General features: G+C 41.2%; 2 protein-coding genes across 4 annotated transcripts in view; one reads left to right on the top strand and one right to left on the bottom strand.

Annotated features, from left to right (window-relative positions):
- The window catches only part of adam22 (ADAM metallopeptidase domain 22), a 46,900-nt gene extending 30,248 nt beyond the window's left edge, over nt 1-16,652 (top strand). The window contains exons 8-31 of one of the 3 annotated variants that reach the window (XM_028424722.1): nt 12-88; nt 628-696; nt 1,219-1,290; nt 2,175-2,341; nt 2,428-2,512; nt 2,747-2,837; nt 2,926-2,977; nt 6,516-6,615; nt 6,703-6,774; nt 6,844-6,936; nt 7,257-7,337; nt 7,417-7,467; nt 7,552-7,615; nt 7,709-7,814; nt 7,895-8,014; nt 8,106-8,274; nt 8,492-8,603; nt 9,315-9,405; nt 9,482-9,535; nt 9,620-9,727; nt 10,102-10,202; nt 10,349-10,415; nt 13,361-13,484; nt 14,057-16,652. In XM_028424722.1, the coding sequence (XP_028280523.1) occupies nt 12-88; nt 628-696; nt 1,219-1,290; nt 2,175-2,341; nt 2,428-2,512; nt 2,747-2,837; nt 2,926-2,977; nt 6,516-6,615; nt 6,703-6,774; nt 6,844-6,936; nt 7,257-7,337; nt 7,417-7,467; nt 7,552-7,615; nt 7,709-7,814; nt 7,895-8,014; nt 8,106-8,274; nt 8,492-8,603; nt 9,315-9,405; nt 9,482-9,535; nt 9,620-9,727; nt 10,102-10,202; nt 10,349-10,415; nt 13,361-13,484; nt 14,057-14,077 (2,147 nt within the window). In that variant the 3' untranslated portion in view covers nt 14,078-16,652. Of the gene's footprint in view, nt 1-11; nt 89-627; nt 697-1,218; nt 1,291-2,174; nt 2,342-2,427; nt 2,513-2,746; nt 2,838-2,925; nt 2,978-6,515; nt 6,616-6,702; nt 6,775-6,843; nt 6,937-7,256; nt 7,338-7,416; nt 7,468-7,551; nt 7,616-7,708; nt 7,815-7,894; nt 8,015-8,105; nt 8,275-8,491; nt 8,604-9,314; nt 9,406-9,481; nt 9,536-9,619; nt 9,821-10,101; nt 10,203-10,348; nt 10,420-13,360; nt 13,485-14,056 lie in introns of those variants that run through there. The other 2 variants (XM_028424721.1, XM_028424723.1) reach the window with 2 other exon arrangements.
- Nucleotides 16,614-20,046, bottom strand: gtpbp10 (GTP-binding protein 10 (putative)). Its single transcript, XM_028424725.1, has 10 exons — nt 19,925-20,046; nt 19,412-19,605; nt 19,220-19,311; nt 18,990-19,134; nt 18,826-18,899; nt 18,664-18,716; nt 18,477-18,584; nt 18,297-18,374; nt 18,088-18,211; nt 16,614-17,458 (listed from the first exon to the last, which is right to left on the bottom strand). Exons 1-10 carry the CDS (start codon nt 19,955-19,957, stop codon nt 17,256-17,258), a joined length of 1,104 nt encoding a protein of 367 aa, XP_028280526.1. The 5' UTR covers nt 19,958-20,046; the 3' UTR covers nt 16,614-17,255.

The following is a 20,046-nucleotide window of genomic DNA, read 5'->3' as shown; positions in this document are numbered from 1 at the left end:
GTGTTTACAAGGTGATCTACCAGAACCACCCTTTCCCAGCCCTCCATTCCCTGGGTCAAAAGTGGTTCACAGGAGAAAAAAGAGACAGGTATGAGTCAACTTATTTCAAGCATGAGTATGTATGTGTGTGTGTGTGTGTGTGTGTGTGTGTGTATATATATATATATATATATATATATATATATATATATATATATATGTGTGTGTGTGTGTGTGTGTGTGTGTGTGTGTGTGTGTGTATATATATGTATATGTATATATATGTATATGTATGTATGTAAAAGAAAAAATGCTGTTGATGCTTTCTGCTCAAACCTAGTTATATTGTTTCCTGCCCATATGTAAAATCACAAAGCTAAAGAGCACACACTCTTGCCTGGCTCTCTTCCCACACAGCAGCTTCACCTCTTCTTCTTTTTCATAAAATATTCATCTTATGAGTAGAGGGGAGCTTGGTGCTTCCATCTTTGCTCAGACATGTCTGCAGCTCTCCCAAAGATAACCCTGCTTTAGCTTTGCAAAGTAATGCTTATTGATTTTGTCCAGATGCAGAAGTCAGGAGTTGATCTTCATGTTTACTGTGCATTTCTAAAATTCTCATATGATATGTACCATCTTTCTTCTCAGGCTTTGTTTCGAAGTGTGGAAGATGAGACTAAATACATTGAGCTGATGGTGATCAATGACCATTTAATGGTAAGCTTTTGACCAAGTGTGGTACAAGGATGACGGACTCAATGACCCAGACTTCAGAAATGTGCTACCTGTGCCTCCACAATAAAATGCTGCTAACAAATCTTATACAAATATGACCACACCACATGACTCCCATCATTATGTCAGGAGCCACAGGTTTATATATCAATTGTACAGAAGTAGCAAGACATAAAATAATTTGCTGCTAATACTCATATACGTCTGTAAAGGCAGGACCTTTATACGAGCCTTTTACTTGTAATGGAGTATTTTTACTTTGCTGTGTTCTTTATCAACTAAAAGATCTGAGTGCTTTCTCCACCACTGCTGCAAAGTCTGAGTGTGCATTTCAAATGCTTCTTTGACTGCCTGACTAAGATCCACTGGGACTGACTTTATTTAGTGTTATGCACAATTGACATTATGAGTAAACATGCTGACATAAGCTCCTTTTCTATTTAAATAGCTTTAATCCTATATTTATTTGTTTCCTCTCCGCTCTCTCTCTGTCTTCCTCTTCAGTATAAGAAGCATCGGCTTTCCGTTGGGCACACGAACAACAATGCTAAGACAGTGGTCAATATAGCTGACATGGTAAGAATTGTATTGATCCTCTTCTTGGAAAGCACACCACAAGCACTCCCAGGTATCACAACCGAGCACACATTGCACTGATTTCTCATTCAATCAAACTCACTTTCCCCATTTAAAATCTCTCCTGCACCATAATGCGCTGCAAGCAGCCATTAACCAGCCGGTTATGAGCTTTCAGATCTCAGAGGACTGAAGCAGCAGTGACATCCCAATAACTACTGAGGCTGGTATTTCATTGTTTGATTATTTGTAGCCGTGTGCTGTGTTACTGAAATCTGACCTGCTACAGGGTCACATCGGTAAGCTGATAGGCTGGTGAAGCTGGAGAAAGGTCACACTTTTTGTTGTGCCCTTGAAGATGATCATTTGAATCCGGCTTTATTTGGGAAGGACACATCGATTTCCACTGGGAGTCCTAAACATCGTAGCACTTGCATATAAATACAGTACACAAAGAGGGAAAAAAGCAACAGTAACACTTGTTCATGTTTTTCATGTTTGACTCTGCACACCAATGCACAGAGACGTATATCACTGACCGCTTCCTCTCTGCTCCGTCAGCTTTTCCTGACGAGTATTGGCAATCAGTTTAAGTGTAGATGATTTGCTCTTCTCCAGTGTTTGTCCTGCCTCTGGGGCCCCAAATAGATTTGTATCTTAAGAAAGCAAACATTATTATTTGCCAGCGAAATTGCTGCCTCGCTTTGTGTTTCACTGTTACCTTTGTTGACTGTCTGGTCCTGCTTGATGTGCTGCCGTCTGGATACAGCATCATACTCTGTCTGTCCGTCTGATCATAATGAGCAGGTGGAGATGATGATGAGTTTTGACATTTGTTCATTGAAGTCTTGAAAGGTGACATTAAGTTTACTTTAATTCCACAGATTTTCAGGGAGCAACTTAATACCAGAATTGTGCTTGTTGCCATGGAAACCTGGTCAGCTGACAACAAGTTCAACATTGATGACGATCCCATGGTAACCCTAAAAGAGTTCATGAAGTACAGAAAAGATTTCATCAAGGAGAAATGTGACTCCGTTCACCTCTTCTCGTAAGTTTAGATATTTGAAAAAAACAAATTGTTTCAGCATCTTTTTATTGAACATACTTTTTGTTGTTGTTGTTGTTGTTTTTTAGAGGAAACCGTTTTCACAGCAGCTGGGGTGGGGCTTCTTACATGGGAGGAGTTTGCTCTCTTACTAAAGGAGGCGGAGTCAATGAGGTAAGTCAAAAATAAATAAATAATGACAGCCTTCCAAAATCACCCTCAGTTCAGAGTGAAGTACATACAAAAGAAGCAGCATAATGATTATACTTGAATTTTCCAGCACCTGTACTGTATGTGTATTCATGTAGTTTCAGTTTAGTTGCATTCAGATTAGCTGGGATGAAATAATTGATTGATTTTACACAGTGACTGATGTGATATTCTGTTTGTTCTCTTTTTCTTCATCAGTACGGGAAGACAAATGAGATGGCGATAACCCTGGCTCAGTCTCTTGGACAGAACATCGGCATCTTCTCTGACAAGAAGAGGATCCTCAATGGTACGCTAAAAAGTGAAACTATATTTTACAACCTTTGTTGTATATGTGATTTTGATGTGATTACAGCATTTTTAACTATATTTTCTAGGAGAGTGCAAATGTGATGATCGCTGGGCAGGCTGTATCATGGACGACGTTGGGTAAGTTAAAAAAAGTGTTTTCTCATCTCAGCTCACAAGAGTCATTGCTCACAGATGCAGTGACTCAGTTCTCTGCCATCAGAGTTTCCTAACAAATTATAATCACAGTATCCACTTGGATGCAACTCTACAAAGACGCTGTTTCTATTATATGATAGATGTTTAACAGTCACAGTCTCATTCTGCCTACAGAGTTTAGCTCTGAACATGATGTCTTTATTGTGTAATCCTAAACAAACTTTCCTTGTACGAGTATTTCAGAGATTAACTAAAAGTTTTCAAGCTGAATAATCATCTAGCAGTAATCAGGCCATTTCAAATTCTACCTAAATATTCGCCTGTTTATCAGTTTAAAATACAGATATTTGAATATATTTCTATTTTTGCATCACTTGATTGTAATGGTAGTTTTGCTGTTTACCACTAGGTGTCAGCCCAGGTGTATTTTCCACATCTTTGCTTTACATAACTTCATCAGTCTTTCAGGAGTTAAATGTTATGTAATGGCTTGCTTGCCAAGGTTAGAAAATATAAGTCATTCTGTGTGTGTTTTGTGTCGTCGGTTTCATACAGAAATCATGAAAGTGTTCGTCTTAAAATGTGTCTGCTTGGCATCATGCTACTGTGAGCATATGGGAGTGTGTGTGTTTGTGTGTGTGTGTGTTGGTATGTGTATACCCCTCTTCTTAAATACCTCTTGCATTCCCTCTTTATCCCGAATGGGACAGCAGGTGAGCAGAAGTTTGCTAGAGCGGTTCTTGCTTGTGCTGGTTCTGAACCAACTGGCTGCCCAGGGAGGGGGTTGTCAGTCACCACAACCTCTCCCATTTCATCCTACAGCACGGCAGCCACTGTGACCCCAGCTTCTCTTTTTATTTAAACCGATATGAACAATACAGTTTGATGTCCACTTTATAATACACTTGCTGTATTTTTCATCATCATCATCACATGTACTTAGTGTGTGTTCTTCGGTTGTTTGTCTGATCAGCCAATCAAAATGTTCTTTCATTTTCTATTTATTGATAGGCTCCCTCTGTGCCTCACCCTTTAAAAATCAGGACCCTCCATCGCCTGTTTTTGTCCATGTCTAACCGATTGATACAGTCTGCAATGTCATTCTCATCTTAGGTCCTTTAACATTCCACATCCAGATCGTGCTCTATTGAGTTACCACATAAACCTGAGAAACCCCGATTAGTGCTCTTAAAAATTAAGCCAATGGTATTTCAGACATTTGTATTCAACGAGCGACTTCAGTCATGTCCATAGACAGATATTTATTTTTATCCCTCAGCACCTGCATGTGTGATCTCTGTTGCCTGACTAACACTACTAACTATTTTCACATTTTTTTCACAGGGTGTGAGCTGCTGTGTGTACATGAGTGGATTTGTCTGTTCACATACACAGTGTAGTGTGCAGTGTGTGTGTGTGTGTGTGTGTGTGTGTGGAAGCTTTTAGTAGGCATCTTAAATCCTAACTACACCTTGTGTGAGCATGGTAAAAAAACATTGTCTTTAAGAGACCAGATAATGATTTGTTTTAATATACATTAAGGTTGAGTTAGGATTTTGAAATAGATAACATTTTGTAGTGTTTTTATACTTTTATTTTCCTCTCATGAAAGAGTGAATGGTGAATATACCAGGACAAAATATGTATTTTATTTTAAAGGGTGTTACATTAATAATAATACATTAAATCCATAAAATCCGAAATACACCAAGCAGCAATGACATCAGACCCACCTCATAATACCATGAAAGGGTGCGCATGGTCTGAAGACTGTATGTGTCAAAGTAACATCAAGGTTTTCCAGCACCTGGCCATCAACATGAGTTCCATCAGACCTTCTTCCACTGTTCCAGCAGCGTTGCTCCAACCTTCACATGCCCATTATTGGTTCCTCAGTATAGGCACTCTGACTGGTCTGCAACCACACACCCGACAGCTTTCCATCAAAGACAGCATTACACTTACACTTGCTCATTTTCCTCCTTCAAACACTGTTTTAATGTTGAGAGTTGTTTCTGCTCGGTGTATACTGTAGCAAGGGGGAAATGATGATGATGATGTTGATCAGCATAGTAGCTGTTGTCCAGCCTCCTAACAGCCATTAGGAGGCAGATGATAAACAGATGAATGAAGGAAGAAGAAATGATGAGGGAAAACTGAAGGAACAATCCATCCCTAAATCTAATAATTGTGTTTTTCTTGTGGTCTGCAGTACTACTTCATGTAGGAATTATGTTCTAACTATGTCTGACAATAGAAATACTCACAACCATCCAATTGTGCAACTGAAGAGAATGGAGAGAATGCTTATTTCTCCAAAACTCTACAAGCAAAACACTCTAGATCAAAGAAAAGATGATTATTTGATCTTTGGAAGAATTGTTCCTGGAAATGCTTTTTTTCTGGGCTTCATTACACAAGTACAGTCTGTACTGGAAGGAAAATAATTCCAGTATTACTTGACGGTATAATACATATTTTGGTCCCATGTTGATATGTACTGTGAAATGGAGAGTCTTTATCATGGCTGGATAATAACACTATCCCACATCAAGTTGACTGCATGTTTCATTTTTGCTTCACCCCTTGTTGTTTAAAAAGGGGCTGAGAACTACAAAATTTTGATAAGATTCGGGCCCTGGCACCAATTCCGAAGATTCCCACATGGCAGCTGGGATTTAAACTTCAACCTGATCAGTTTAGGAAATCTTTCTGAAATATTGTAGTGTACTCCATTCATCACTGTATGTTATTAGCCAACCATAATCATTGTAGTTGGCTTCACTTAGTGACATCACTTATAAAATGACCTCTCACAGCTCTCAGACTCTCCCTTAGAGTCTCTTTGTTATTGCATTGTCTTCTGGTGATGTGAGATAAACGTCCGCTCCGATGGAATCATCAGCATTAACAAAGATAATAATATTTAAGTGCTGGCCATTGTAACGCCTCAACTGATTTTTCAACACGTCTGCTAACCTCTGGTGTTGATTTGGCTTATTAAGAATTAACGGAAGCAATCAGTGGTTCACTCTATTTATAAAACTGTCAGTATGATTTCTGTTTTGAGCATCTTATCAATGTTTGCACTGATGTGATAGTATTACAGCACAATATCAATAGATGATGCAATAACAGTTCTTTTCCAAGACAAAGTAAAAACATCTTATAGGGTCCATTCACATCCCACACATATCTTCATATGATCCTCACAATATTAGTAGCACTGTATATCCGCCCCCATGTTATTGTAAGGATCTCCTCTGAACTGTGAGTATGGTTCACCTGTGATGAAAACCTCAAAAATATACAAATATAAGTAAATCATATACCACAAATCTGCTGTACCCATGTATCAACTACTGACTGTAATTATTGTAGAAAAAAAAAACATTGATTAGGTGTAAGAGTATGAGAAAGACAGATTATATGGGTATTTGTTTTGTCCTGTCTCACACTGTCTGGGGATGCTGTTTGTATCCATGGTGACACCATCATATGTTGTGGTTGTGTTGAACAGTTTCTACCTGCCCAAGCAGTTCTCTGACTGCAACGTGGAGGAGTACTACAACTTTCTGAACAGCGGTGGAGGAGCTTGTCTGTTCAACAAACCTCTGAAGGTACGTCAAACATACCCATGAACATACACATACTGTATATGTATGTATTCATGTAAATATTTATTTTTCCATTTTTACCCCACTCAGCTGCTGGACCCTCCTGAATGCGGAAATGGATTTGTGGAGCCAGGAGAAGAGTGTGACTGTGGCAGCCCAGTGGTGAGCAAAAAAAAACTTTGACACACACCATAACCTGTTGACAATACTTATACTTATTGAATTTTCCAGGAATGTGCTAGACAAGGAGAGAGCTGCTGTAAGAACTGCACCCTGACCCAGGGCTCCACCTGCAGTGATGGACTCTGCTGCAATAACTGCCAGGTACAAAACAGGCAAAGCTCCACATCTGAGTGTGTAAAACACACGGAGCACAGAGAGCTGACAGAGGAGATGTACTTTTGAAGCTGCCATTCAACTTTTCTTTAAAAACTTGAATCTTATTTTTTAGCCTCTAGAACCTAATGCATGAGCAGCTTTAAGTCTCAAACCTTTCCTTTGTGTGAAGCTGTGGCCTGATGGACTGATATTAGTGTATATTACAGCAAAGAAAAGGATTTGCTTGGAGTCATCTACAGTGTTGTCCATCTCATGTGTATTGTATATTGTATATCTCATGTGTATTGTAATCCCATTGTATATAGATGGAGTACATGGGCGTTACATGCCGAGATCCAGTGAATGACTGTGACATCCCAGAAAACTGCACAGGCAATTCCAGCCAGGTGAGTGTGAGCTCAGTATGTTTTTTTATACTAAGAATCACATCGCTGTATTTTTAAAGCATTTTTTGTTTTCTCACAGTGTCCACCGAATGTGCACAAGATGGACGGATATACATGTGAAAAAGACCAAGTAAAACCTCTGACAGTTTTTTATACTTTTCAGTAAATTACTTGAAGAATGATATTTATTTTGACACTTATATTCCTTTTACAGGGTCGCTGCTTCAATGGAAGGTGCAAAACCAAAGACAGGCAGTGCAAGTACATCTGGGGAGAGAGTAAGTGCATTGTCTCCTAGACCTAAACACTGGTGGTATTTCACGGTCCATGGAATATTATACTTAAGATTGGAGGTGATGTGTCTCCCTCAGAGGCAACGGCTGCTGACAAGTTCTGCTATGAAAAGCTCAATATTGAGGGGACAGAGAAAGGCAACTGTGGGAAGGACAAAGACACATGGATCCAGTGTAACAAACAGTAAGTCTGCTCGGTGAGTGACATATTCAGTGCTTTGTTATCGTCTCCTGCTGATGTGTGTTTGTGTTTTTGTGTGATAGGGATGTTCATTGTGGCTACCTGCTGTGCTCCAACATCTCACCTGCCCCCCGACTGGGAGAGCTGCAGGGAGGTCTGACATCTTTCTCAGTAGCTCAGCACAGTGCGTCTCTGGACTGCAGGTACAGATCTTTTTTTAGCTACAACACTTCACATCATGTCTTTCACATGTCAAGTGCTTTGTGAGTGAGTCTGTGTTTGTTTGCTCCTCAGCGGAGCTCACGTGCTGATCGACGGAGACACTGACCTGGGGTACGTTGAGGATGGGACGGCCTGCGGAACAGACAGCATCTGTTTCAATCACAAATGTCTCCCCGTCCAACAGTTCAACTTCAGCACCTGCCCTGGGACCACAGACAAGACCATCTGCTCTGGACACGGGGTACGGAACCGGCTATGGACACACACAGGAAACGTGCACAACAAGTTTTATCTTTTAGCTCAAACTGTTCACATGTCTCGATCAGGGATCCCTTGACTTGAAATATCATTATATATATGTAAAGCAACACCTTAAGTTTTCCTGACCACAAGTTTAATTGCTATAATTGTTTCTCTCTGAGACAACAAAATAGATATTTTCTATTTGCTTTCCGTAGGTGTGCAGTAATGAGCTGAAGTGTGTGTGTTACCTGGGCTGGACAGGAGAGGACTGTAGCTCCAAGTCTCCTTTCAGTTATCTGGTAGTGGGACCCACTGCGTCTGTTTCAGGTAGAGATTTCCCTCCCCTGTTCATGCCTCTCCTCCCTGTCAACATTCAGGTCTGCTCTCCATCACTGTACTACTCACTTTTTAATGTTTTCTATCATTTTATCGCTCTCCTTGACCTCCAGCCCTCAGATTTTCTGTATCAACCTTTTTTTTGTTTTTTCTTTGTTTGTTGCATTTCTGTTGTTTTTAGCGTCTGTGTTTGCTCGTGTCTGCTGAATATAACCAGCTGTATTTGTATTTACTAAAACCATGCATGTCACTCTTTTTGTTTGTCATTATTTTCACACTCATTCTTTGTCGACAGGCTGATGTCTTTGACGGAGTGACTTGAGGTCAGATTTGAGTTCCCTTTTCATTGTGTTTGTCCTGTCCTTTGATGTCATTTCCTCTTTCACACCAGCTTCACCCCAGTCAGTTAATTAAAACCTCTTAAAACCTCTTTGATTTTAAACATAAACAGTTTTTTTATTGTCATCCTGAATGGAACGTTCCTCTGAGAGTAGTGCTGGAGGGTAACAGCAGTTTGGTGGTTCTCGGTTTTCCTTTTAAACCTTTCCTGCTTATTGTTCAGTGTTTTTGTGTTTTGCTGCCGTGTTTTGTGGCTTGTGTATTCCCATGTGTGTACATGGCTCAGGATACAAGAGACACACACCACCCAATTAACACACATTTGGCCTCCCACTCTCCTCTCTGCCTCTGTCTCTGTCTCAGGTATCACCACTACCAACATCATCATCGGGGCCATTGCAGGCTCCATCCTCTTCCTCGCCCTGATACTGGCTGTTACAGCCTGGTGCTACAAGTGAGTATCGTGCGTGATGCGTAATAATGTGCTAAAAGATAAATGGACTGATGGACTGTATGATTTATTTTTTCAGGAGCTACAAGCAGAGACGCTATGTTGAGTCAGAGGTTCATCGAAGATTCTGCCGGTTTGCTCACTTTTTTAAAAAAATACTGTCTGACTGTCTCTTTTCCTGTTATCTAGCATCCTACATGTTATCCTGTATTTGCAGACAAATGCCCCCAGGTGATTATGTCACAAAGCCTGGAGATGCAGATTCATTTTACAGTGACATGCCTCCAGGCGTCAGCACAAACTCCGGCTGCAGCTCCAAGAAGAGGTCAGCCTGCCTGTCGCACCTGCAGATTTGCACCCTGTCCTTCACTCCCTCCATCCCATCCATTTCTCAGAACATCTCAGTGTTTGGCTTCAGGTGTGCCATCCCATCATCACTCATTCATTTGTGCACAGCTGGGTGTATGTGTGTGAAGATGAGCTCAGTATGTGTTCATATCATGCTTTGTTACTATCACGGCTTTCTAAATTTCTAAAATGTCCAAATATGTGAACATTTTGGAAATGTAGAGTTGTTTATCTGTCATGATAGTTTATCATGGCTCATCTCCTTCCTTCGCCTTAGCCTTTCTCTTTTCTCCATCTTTATGGCATTTAAAGAGGGACATTTATGAACTGTTTTGTGTGTATGTGGTGTAGATCTAACGGCCTGTCCCACTCATGGAGTGAGAGGATTCCAGATGCCAAACACATCTCCGACATCTGTGAAAATGGGCGACCGAGGAGTAACTCATGGCAAGGTAACGTAAATCCCTACTGATACAGTACATCAGAGGGAGCAGCTTCTCCTGCACATCAGAAATGCACTGTGTTTGTTTTCACACGTGTTCTGCATTGTATCATCCTGATATTCCTGTATTCAAAGTGTGTTTATAATTCTCTCCAGGAAACCTAAGCGGAAATCGTAAGAAACTGAAAGGAAAGAAGTTCCGTGCACGCTCTAACTCCACAGAGTAAGTTCCTTATGGGGAGTCGAAAACAGTTTACACATGATCTGCAGATAAACAGACATTCTGTGGGAAACAAACTCTTTTAAAGGATAAAGCTGCCATTATTCTTTAAATTAGATTTTGATGTCAACATTTCCCACAAAAGCAAGCACTTAAGTGAATATCATATGCACAACTTTCATCATAATTTTGAACTTATTTGAAAATGTTTGCTCCATCAAACAGAATGTGGATAAAAATGACATTTTCAAGGGCGTGCGTAATTTTGTCTCCACCTGTGTAGGAATAGACCAAAACAGCTTAATAACTGGTTACCCAAATGCCCTAGTAGGATGACTTTATATCCGAGTGCTTATGACTTTGTACTTTAAAAATGTGCTGTAACTGGAAGAATGTTTTCTCAGATTTTGTCTCAGAGATAGTGATGCAAATTGTTCTGAACCTCGTTAGTCACAAATCACTTTGAACTCTGAGCTCTTGTCCGACCTGTGAGGCTGTCCTCTTAGCTGCGAACAGATAAAGTATTTGCATATGTGCTTGTTGACTGTGAATGGACAATGAGCAGTGTGCATGGGCTGCCTCCCAGCCTGGCGTGCAGGTGTGTTTGTAGGTCTTGTAGCACACCTGCACTCATTATGAGCATGTGACTGACTGAGAGGCGAGAAGCTAACTGCTTGGAATGATGTGCCTGATGACTGAGCCTGTGACACACTACACAGTTGTTTGTGATTTTCATGGTGCCGTTTTCATCTGAAACCACACGCAGGTCTGTCCACCACCATTTTCTCACCATTTTCTTGATTGCATCTTGTTCAGAATATCTCTGCTCTGCTCTGCTCTGCTTTCCTAAAATATCTCCTCTTCCTCTCTCTCCCAACCACACCTTTGCTAATTTTTGGAGATTTTTCTGTCCTTTTTCTTTTCTCTCTTTCTCCCCCCTCCTTGTGTTGTGTCCATTTATCCCCACCGCCCACCTCACCTCCTCCCCTCCTCCTCCCACAGGTATTTAACCCCTCGCTCCAAAACAGAGTTTTATGATGTAACTAAATGGGTAGAAGATGTGAATAAAAACACTCAAGGACCTTACCTTAGGTATTACCTCAGACCATGTCCTGTACCCCACACGCTTGTCTTAAACTCCCTCACTTTTGGTTTCATTTGCAGTTTGGTAGTGAAGAATTAGCGACAGTGTCTTAGTCTTTTTCCCTGAAGATGCTTTAATGTAGTGACAGTGTTACTGACACCTGGCATGTTGCAACATGGGGTTTTTAAAAGGGGTGGCCAAACAGCATCAAAAATATGAAAAAATACATTTTTATGCTTTAAATTTTACTATTTTAATTTGCAGATTTTATTTTCTGCTATATTGCATTGATGCAAAAGAATTAATGGTTCTTTCTGCCTGTGCTGGTGTTACTAGAGAGTCGTGTTACTCTTAATTTCTCCTTATTCCCTTCTTTGCCCCCCCCCCCTCCCCCTCCTCCTCAGTCTCTTGTTACCTCTGCATGGTCAGTGTTGTTCCGTCAGTAAGTGTTTGTGCGTCAGGTCCCGCCTCGCTCCCTAGGACCTCACATGTCTTTGCGTCAGTGTGATGTCACTGCTGCACCAAACATTTAGGGTGCTGCTCCGTGACATCATCACTGTGCTGCTTTTATGTAGGCTGACTCCTCTGATCGTGTCCAAGGTCTATAGATAATCAAAATTATTAATCACTGGAATCTATAGACCTTCACAGTGTCCAGGAGCACACTCTGTACCCTCCCCATGTGACAGCATCAACTGAAGTAAGGCCTGAAAGAACAGAGAGACATAGAGCTTTATACACTCAACAAAAATATAAACGCAACACTTTTGTTTTTGCTCCCATGTTTCATGAGATGGACTTGAAGATCTAAACTTCATTCCAGATACACAATATTACCATTCCTCTCAAACATTGTTCACAAATCTGTCTAAATGTGTGATAGTGAGCACTTCTGCTTTGCTGAGATAATCCATCCCACCTCACAGGTGTGCCACATCAAGATGCTGATCTTGAGATCTTGTATTAAGAGAGCCTGGTTACAGAACAATTTCCATTTAATAGCACTAGTTCCTTTTTAAATTGTAATTTATTTAACAGGGGATATTTGAATTTGCTGAAGGAGAAGCATTGAAGCACAGATAGAAATAGAGAGATAAAGAGGACCATATGAGACCTTTGAAAAAATAATCAAGTTTTTCAGAACAGAATCATTTTTATTATGTCGGAAAATTCCTTCTGTAACCAGTCGTCCATCCACTCTACTCTCTCCAGGTCTTTCTGATCTGATCTGTGTAACAGCTGCTGCACATGTGGCAGGCTGTTTGTGGCCGTTTAACTGAATAGGTCCTCTCCCTCTGAATCTCAGTATGTTGTTCTTACCCAGCTCCAGTCTGGTCTTCAGTCACAGTTATACTACTTACTCGCTCCCAGCACTCAACATTTAAACACTGATCTAACCTGCCAACCTGACGACACACCGCTTACACAGACAACACTTGTCACTGTGGCTAACAGGTTATTTATGCACATTGTGGCTGACTTGATGAAAGTGCTGTGGTGTTTTGAAGAATATGAGTAACAGGAAACTACGTCTGTGCCCACACTGCAGCTGGGAACTGTGTAGCGCTGTGTTCAGAGGTTACTCTTAAAGGCAAAGCATCGGATGCACCGGTTTGTTTTTTAACACATGACCTGTCGCTTGCATTTAGTGAGCAGCAGTAAGAGCTTTTAAGAGCAACCTCTCACTTTAGGAAGGTGAAAACTGTATAATTAGAGCAGCTCAAGCAGGATGTTGCCCAAAGTCACAGATCTAACATTAGCTAAACTTCCAGGCTCTAACCTGGTTTATTTATCTGTGTCTTTGGCCAACTTAATCCTTCAACAGTGGAGGCGATATAATTATGTCACCACCTCTTTTCCTCAGGACACTGTCCCCCGCCAAGTCCCCAACGTCCTCCACAGGATCTATTGCATCTAGCAGGAGATACCCGTACCCTATGCCGCCTCTCCCCGACGACCAGAGGAAAGCCAACAGGCAGAGCGCCAGGGTAAGTAGATTCAGCCATGATGACGATAGGATTTGCACCTTAAAGTTTAATGAAGTAATTAAGTTAGTGTATCCTTGATTCAATTTGAAGATCTGTGTCAAAATGCAAGAAATTCTGTCCTGGTGTATTTAACAAAACCAAAACCTTGATGCAGCATCTTCAGAACACCTCTGTAACAAATCGCAAGTAGAGCTGAGGCAGGTGGGTGATCGCGAAAGCAGGAAATTCGCATTGTGAAACACCAACTGCCTGTCACTCCAAGTGGTCACAACTATAATTATGCGTAATTTTAAGTCTGAATATAATTAAAACAAGTCAACAAAAAATCACCCCCTGTACAGTTGACACTAGAAGGGGTCAAATGAAACCACAATTGTTGTCTGTTCCCGGCTGTAAGCATATTTCTGCTGCGATGTTTGAACATGGGAGTCAGCCCCCAGTGGTTGCAGTGTGAACTGCAACTTCAAGTCTGAGCCTCTGAGGTTGTTGCTTGATAAGACGCCGTCAGTTCAGTCACACGTCTCTTTCTTTCTAACTTTTCTCCCTGCTTTCTTCCCTTCTTCTCTCTCCAGCTGTGGGAGACCTCAATATAACAGCTGTCTGACCCACTCTGCAGAAAGACCTTAAAGAGCTACACTTGTCTCTCCTTTTCTATGAATGAAAAACACAACAATAAAGCTAAATTGACTCTAAGCAACTAAAGAGAGAAAGAGAGAGAAACCAAGAGAGAGCCCCCCCGCACTGGACAGGAGGTGTGTTTGAGTTAGTGTGTAACAAGTCAGCATCTCCGAGACCATCTACACCTGATGGCGTCATTCATTGGATCTCTACTGGATAATGTGGAGTGCCGGTGAAGAAACCAGCTCTACATCCACTCCAGACCAGCTGGAGCTCAGACTGAGCTGTTCCTGTCTGCTCAAGCCTCACCAATGGGACTGAAAAACCTTAAGATCACCGCTTTGAACCCCCCCACACGTCCTATCACCTCATTACACCCTCCCTCACTCGGTTCCTGTCACTTTGACACCATTGCCCCCGGTCTGAGTCAGAGCAAGGAGCAGGCCATCATTATCACACACTGCATCACCGGGTTTTTGTCAGACCGTTCTGACACACGTGAATCACTGTAGAAACTCCAACCCTGTATGCATGACAGCCCTGTTTATCAGCAACCTCCTCCTACTGAAAAGAAGCACTGGAAGGAAAGCATGCGAGGAGGGCAGTGATTTTTATTTTCTCTTTTTCCAACCTTTATAGGCTCATTACTTTCTCTCCACTGCAGGTAACCTGATATTGTATTACTAGTTGAATCCCATGACATGAACTCTACCCGACCCCACCTTGCTCTTCAATCTCAGTTTGTGTGTGTGTGTGTGTAAATATGTACAGTGAAATACACACAGAGTATGTTTTTAATTTTTATTTTGAAAGACGAAATGATTGGAGAGAAAAGCCTCTTCTCTTTTTGTGTTGTAGACAGAAGCGGATCTCAGTAGATACATGTAGAGACTCTGCATTCTATTTTTGAATTTCCCCCTCTGTGACTGTGACCTCTAAACATTTCTCCATCCACAGCAGAATGTAAGTGTTTCTTTTATATTCTCTAAGCACTATTTCCATCCATCAGATGTCCAGTAATGTTGTGGCACATTCCTGAGATGGGTTTTGATGAGTATTAACTTAGCTAAATTTGAATAGTTCCATGTGCCATTCTCCAGTGAAATGAATGGACTAAGATGTGTTTGGTGTAGTTATAGATGTGCCACTTGTCATTCATGTGGAACTTTTCCCAGTAATGATGATGTGTTTAGTTTCCCCTGCATTTTACATTTGGATGTTTGAAACCAGTATTAAGTGACTCGGTTCACGTGAATGTGGAGGGAGGTGGATTCGACCTGAGACTGAAAAATGTGCATTTTGGATTTAGCTGTGATGATTTGAGATATTTAGCCTTGTAAATGATTAACTATGCTGTACAGTGCTTGCTGTTTGAGCTTGTGAAGACCAACAGCATGACAGTTCTATATCAAATTAAGTCATTTCTCCAATAGGATGTATGTGAGACCATAATGGAAATAAGCATGAAAGCCCCCCCCCCCCCATCCCTCACCTATTACTGTTGTCTTAGTGGGTTTGTGTACCACTGACTATACTGTTTGTCATGACAGGAAGCAGGGTTTGAAATGGGATGGCTTTCTGTGGCTTTTGTCATGTCAGTGTAGTTACTTAGGGTAAATTTCTTGGATACAACTCCCGCTCTCCAGCAGCAAGTTCTTTGTACAGTTTTGACTCTACCTTGTGTAGAAACTTGTCTCAAGGCCTCATATTTGTCATTTTACTGTTGGTTAGCTTTGGTTCCAGTGTGGGCACTTTTACATTTGTAATTCATGTATGCATTAGGACTGTATAGGTAATATGATCTTCACAATATCAGACTAATATTGCTACTAGTATCCTTTTTTATTAAGTACCTTTGTAATGTTCACTTTTTTCTCAGCGTTATGTACAGCAACTATTCAAACAGTAATTAAGTGCATTATTGTAATTATGTGTGAGTTTGAATGGAGACATGAGGTTTTTTTTTAACACATTTGTATTGTGGCCAATAGAAGCTCTTGTTCCTTTGGCATATGCCGATCTGTATGATTTAAGGTTTGGGCTCATGATTTGCCTTCTACCAGAGCTGCTGTCTGTGCTCTGGACTTTTTAAAGTCAGTGTGCCCAGTGGAGCCTGAGGAGAACATCACCTTAGACATGGTAACACTGTGCTACAGCTGGACATTGCATTGCACAATGCTCTGAGGACTCTCCACTGAGGATGCAGGCTGCAGGGATTTTCAATCTTCCAAACATATCTGCCTGCACACACGGCTGACCGATCCTAAGAGGACTCTGGCAAACGTCCCCCCCACAGATGAGCTGTCTGGCCAGAGACTTGAATGTATTCGTGTACCGGAGCGCGTCATCCACCCTGTCTCAGCCACGTGCTCCCATCTTGCCAGACTACTCTGCTCCAGGAACCTTAAAAATCCCACATGTACCTATTTTGTCATTTTTTTTATTTAATTTTGCCTGTACAGACTGACAATGCAAAAATCAATCCCCATATTTTTTTCCTCCTCTTAATCATTCAGTATTGTAATATATTTAATATAAAATAAAACTTTCATCAACACATCTGTGTGCTGACATTTGTAGTAGACAACAGACACACACAATCAGTTTTACACCCTGATGTGCACCCATCCAACACAAACCCTGTTCTGTAGCATCAGGCCCATGTAACTGCTACTTACATGAAGACGGGTTGTAGTAGATGGTGGTCACTGCTTTACTTTGCCCTCCCTTCACAACCAGCACAATCAATTGACAAACAAACATGTTACCTCGCACAACATGAGTTGCTGTTCATACAAATAACACAAACTACTGAACTGTTTTAGTGCACCAACAACTGTCATGTTGTGCAAGGTACATTTACTGGTCAATGCTGTGTGGTTGTTATAAAAAGAATGGTCTGTCTGTACTGTCTCACAGTACATTTTTAGATGATATAAATATACAGTTCAAATTGTTTTAGCAGTCTTAAATGTCATGAATGAACAGGCCAACATTCAAAGTTCAACACGATGATTTGGCTGTAATGTCGCCCACTGTAAGCTGCACAGTTTTGTTGTCACGGGTGACATTCATCTCCAAGCTGGTACAATGCAGCTGCTCTGCAGTTCTGTTGCAGATGGATGAGATGTCGGCCATGTTTTTCTCAAATGATCATGTGAGCTGTGACCTTAGCGTCTGCAGCCTTTCTTGATGGATGGTTTTAGTAGCTAGTACTGCGTCTTCGTCAAGGGACTGCCGGATGCAGCTCTTCAGATGGTTTATACCGAACCCAGTGACAGCAGAAACGGGGACAATGTGTCTGAAGTTCAAATAGCGCCTTGGTATCATATCATTAGGCAGCAGATCAAAGAACTCTGTGAAAAACAGCAGAAACAAAACACAATTAAACAAATTATTAAAGTAGATGCTTCAAACTGATATACAGTGTAAAGTACAAATCGGATGCATTCAAACAAGATATTTTAGTTGTATTAACTGCAGTCTGTTTTTTTTTTTACAGTTCAGTGATCTATTACTTTAGTAAAACTACACACAATTTATCACTCTAGCCTATGATTCATTGCTGCTGTCAGGTATTTGTTCTAATCATTGCATCCTAAAGGCTGAATTAATGACATAGTAACTGTAGGAGCCAAAGATTAATTTATAGAAAATTATCGTTTCTTTTCTCTTTGAGTATGAATTTAGGTTGGACTGAGCAGATAAAGGAAGGAGCCATCTCTTGGAGGGTGTGGTAAGCAGGAGGACAGTCTCTTTGACCTCACTTCCTCTTCCTGCCAGAAAGATATAGGCCTCACCATTTTTTTTGTTGTACAATCTTTAGTTAATCTTCATAAATAACTTTAATTTGAATGGACCTTCTGTGAAGTTTGGTTAAATTATGTGAGCGTCAAGACTAACTGCGCTGCCACCAAAGTGGTTATAATATAGGACAAAATAAGAAAAGAAATAACCACTACTGTAACAAAAAATAATCACATACCTTCTGGATTTTGTAGCTGCTCCCTCAGCTCTGCTAGTTTGTCCTCGGCGTCAGGCAGGTCCATCTTATTCACCGCCAGTAACGCAGGCTTTGACAGCAGCTCCTCCTTATACAACTCCAGCTCCTTCAGGTAACAGTTATAGAGGAGATAGAGGAGGATGGTCAATCATGATTATGATTGTGACATTTTTATGTAACTTAACTCTCACCTTTGTCAGGAGCTGCACAGCTTCAAAGGCCGACCTGAAAGGTGTTTTAGCTGCCAGCTGGAAACCACATACATCAACCTGCAGTCAGGAGAAACACAGACCGTCAGTCATCATGAGGTCGTTTCCAGCTGGTCATTCCGACCACACACAGACATAATAGTTGTCAGCTTGTGTACACACCACAAGTAACAGCTGCTTGGTCCTTTCTACATGTTTGAGGAACTTGTGACCCATGCCTTTGTTCACATGAGCCCCCTCAATTAACCCTGGGAGGTCAGCAACAGAGATCTATCAAAATAAAAGCACAGATAAATGAAGAGAGCACTAAAAAGAAGCAATATACCAAAAGCTATTATGCCTCTCATACCTGCTTGTAATCCGGATACATCAATTTGCCAATCTCCGGCTTCAACGTTGTGACTGTGGAAAATTAAGGAAAAATCATTTAGATTTAGCAGAATTAAAGATAAGCACTTTGATCAATCTGCTCAGAATCACAAATGAAAAGTGAGAAAATGTATTTGCTTACAAGCATAGCTGGCAATCTGAGGTGTGGCATTAGATAACGATGTCAGCAGAGAGGACTTTCCTGCATTTGGGAACCTGAAGGTGAAACAAAAACATCATTTACTCACAGAAACAGGAAGAAAAATCAGCTGACATCTGTATGTTTATACATGTTCCTGCTCTCACCCTACGAGGCCCAGGTCAGCAATGAGTTTCAGGTCCAGCCTGATGTGTTTAGCCTGCCCTTTACTGGGCTCAAAGGCAGAGTAAAAGGAGCCTCCTGATCCTCCTTTAGCCACCATCACACGGTCACCTTCAGCATTCAGTTCACCTGATTAAAAAATGGTTGAAACAAATTTAGGTGGGTGAGCCACTCCACTTTCATTTGTGGGAGGTACTAAAGGTTCTTCACATACCAATTTTTCTGCCATCATCACTGGTGACAGTGATACCAACAGGAGCAAAGACCTCCCTGTCCTTTCCTCTGTCTCCTTTCAGAGCTCGGACACTGATGACAGATTCAAACAGCTCTGATAATGACTGCATGTTCAAGTCAGTAAATGAGCCTTAAGATCAAATATTAAGGTTTTGAATTTGTTGAAACCAACCTGCTATTGGCTCCTGATCCACCTACAAATCGTTTCTGTGGGTATTTATCCTTGATCTTCTTTAAACTCATGTTCTTTGACGCCACCACCCAAACATCTCCCCCATGACCACCTTGTCCTCCAAGACGAGGCAAACCCATGCCCCCGCTGCCTCCACGGACATACAGACGGAGGTTGTCCACAAAGTTTCCATACTGGAAATAATGGACACAATAAGTCAACAGAACTACATTTGTCAAGCAGACACCTAATATTTCTTTCTATCCATATACATCTAAATATTAAAATCTCGACGATTTAAGGACTAAATGCCTCTAAATACTAAAACAGTAACCATATCTGTTTCCCATCAGCCCTCCTCTGTAGCGCACTGTTAGCTTATCATTGAAGACGTCAGTCACTTACAGCGCAGCTTGTTTCACAGACAGTTAGCTTCGCTGCTAATATAAAGCGTTACAACCTCTTGCTGAACAATAGTTTGTCTCCATGATACAGGTCTGATGCAGTTCTTACCTTCCGGAGGCAAATCCTACTCAGGTGCACCATTTTCGGTGGCGTTTATTTGCCACTTTCTGTGTCACCGCAGCTAGCTGTTAGCAAACATGTGTTTGTGTGAAGGACAGGAAGTAGTGGTG

Source organism: Parambassis ranga, chromosome 16, assembly GCF_900634625.1.
Source record: "Parambassis ranga chromosome 16, fParRan2.1, whole genome shotgun sequence".
Taxonomy (NCBI): Eukaryota; Metazoa; Chordata; class Actinopteri; family Ambassidae; genus Parambassis; species Parambassis ranga.
Note: the sequence above shows the minus strand (reverse complement) of the source record. Positions and strands in the feature narration are given on the sequence as shown.

What these genes read in the sequence shown, in the direction of transcription:
- gtpbp10 (XM_028424725.1), bottom strand. Translation starts at nt 19,957, where the DNA reads ATGGTGCACCTGAGTAGGATTTGCCTCCGGAAG. An exon ending in GCTGACCTGGGCCTCGTAGG is followed by an intron (nt 18,900 to 18,989) that starts GTGAGAGCAGGA and finishes TTTCACCTTCAG; the next exon opens with GTTCCCAAATGCAGGAAAGT. An exon ending in CTGTGCAGCTCCTGACAAAG is followed by an intron (nt 18,212 to 18,296) that starts GTGAGAGTTAAG and finishes TGTTACCTGAAG; the next exon opens with GAGCTGGAGTTGTATAAGGA.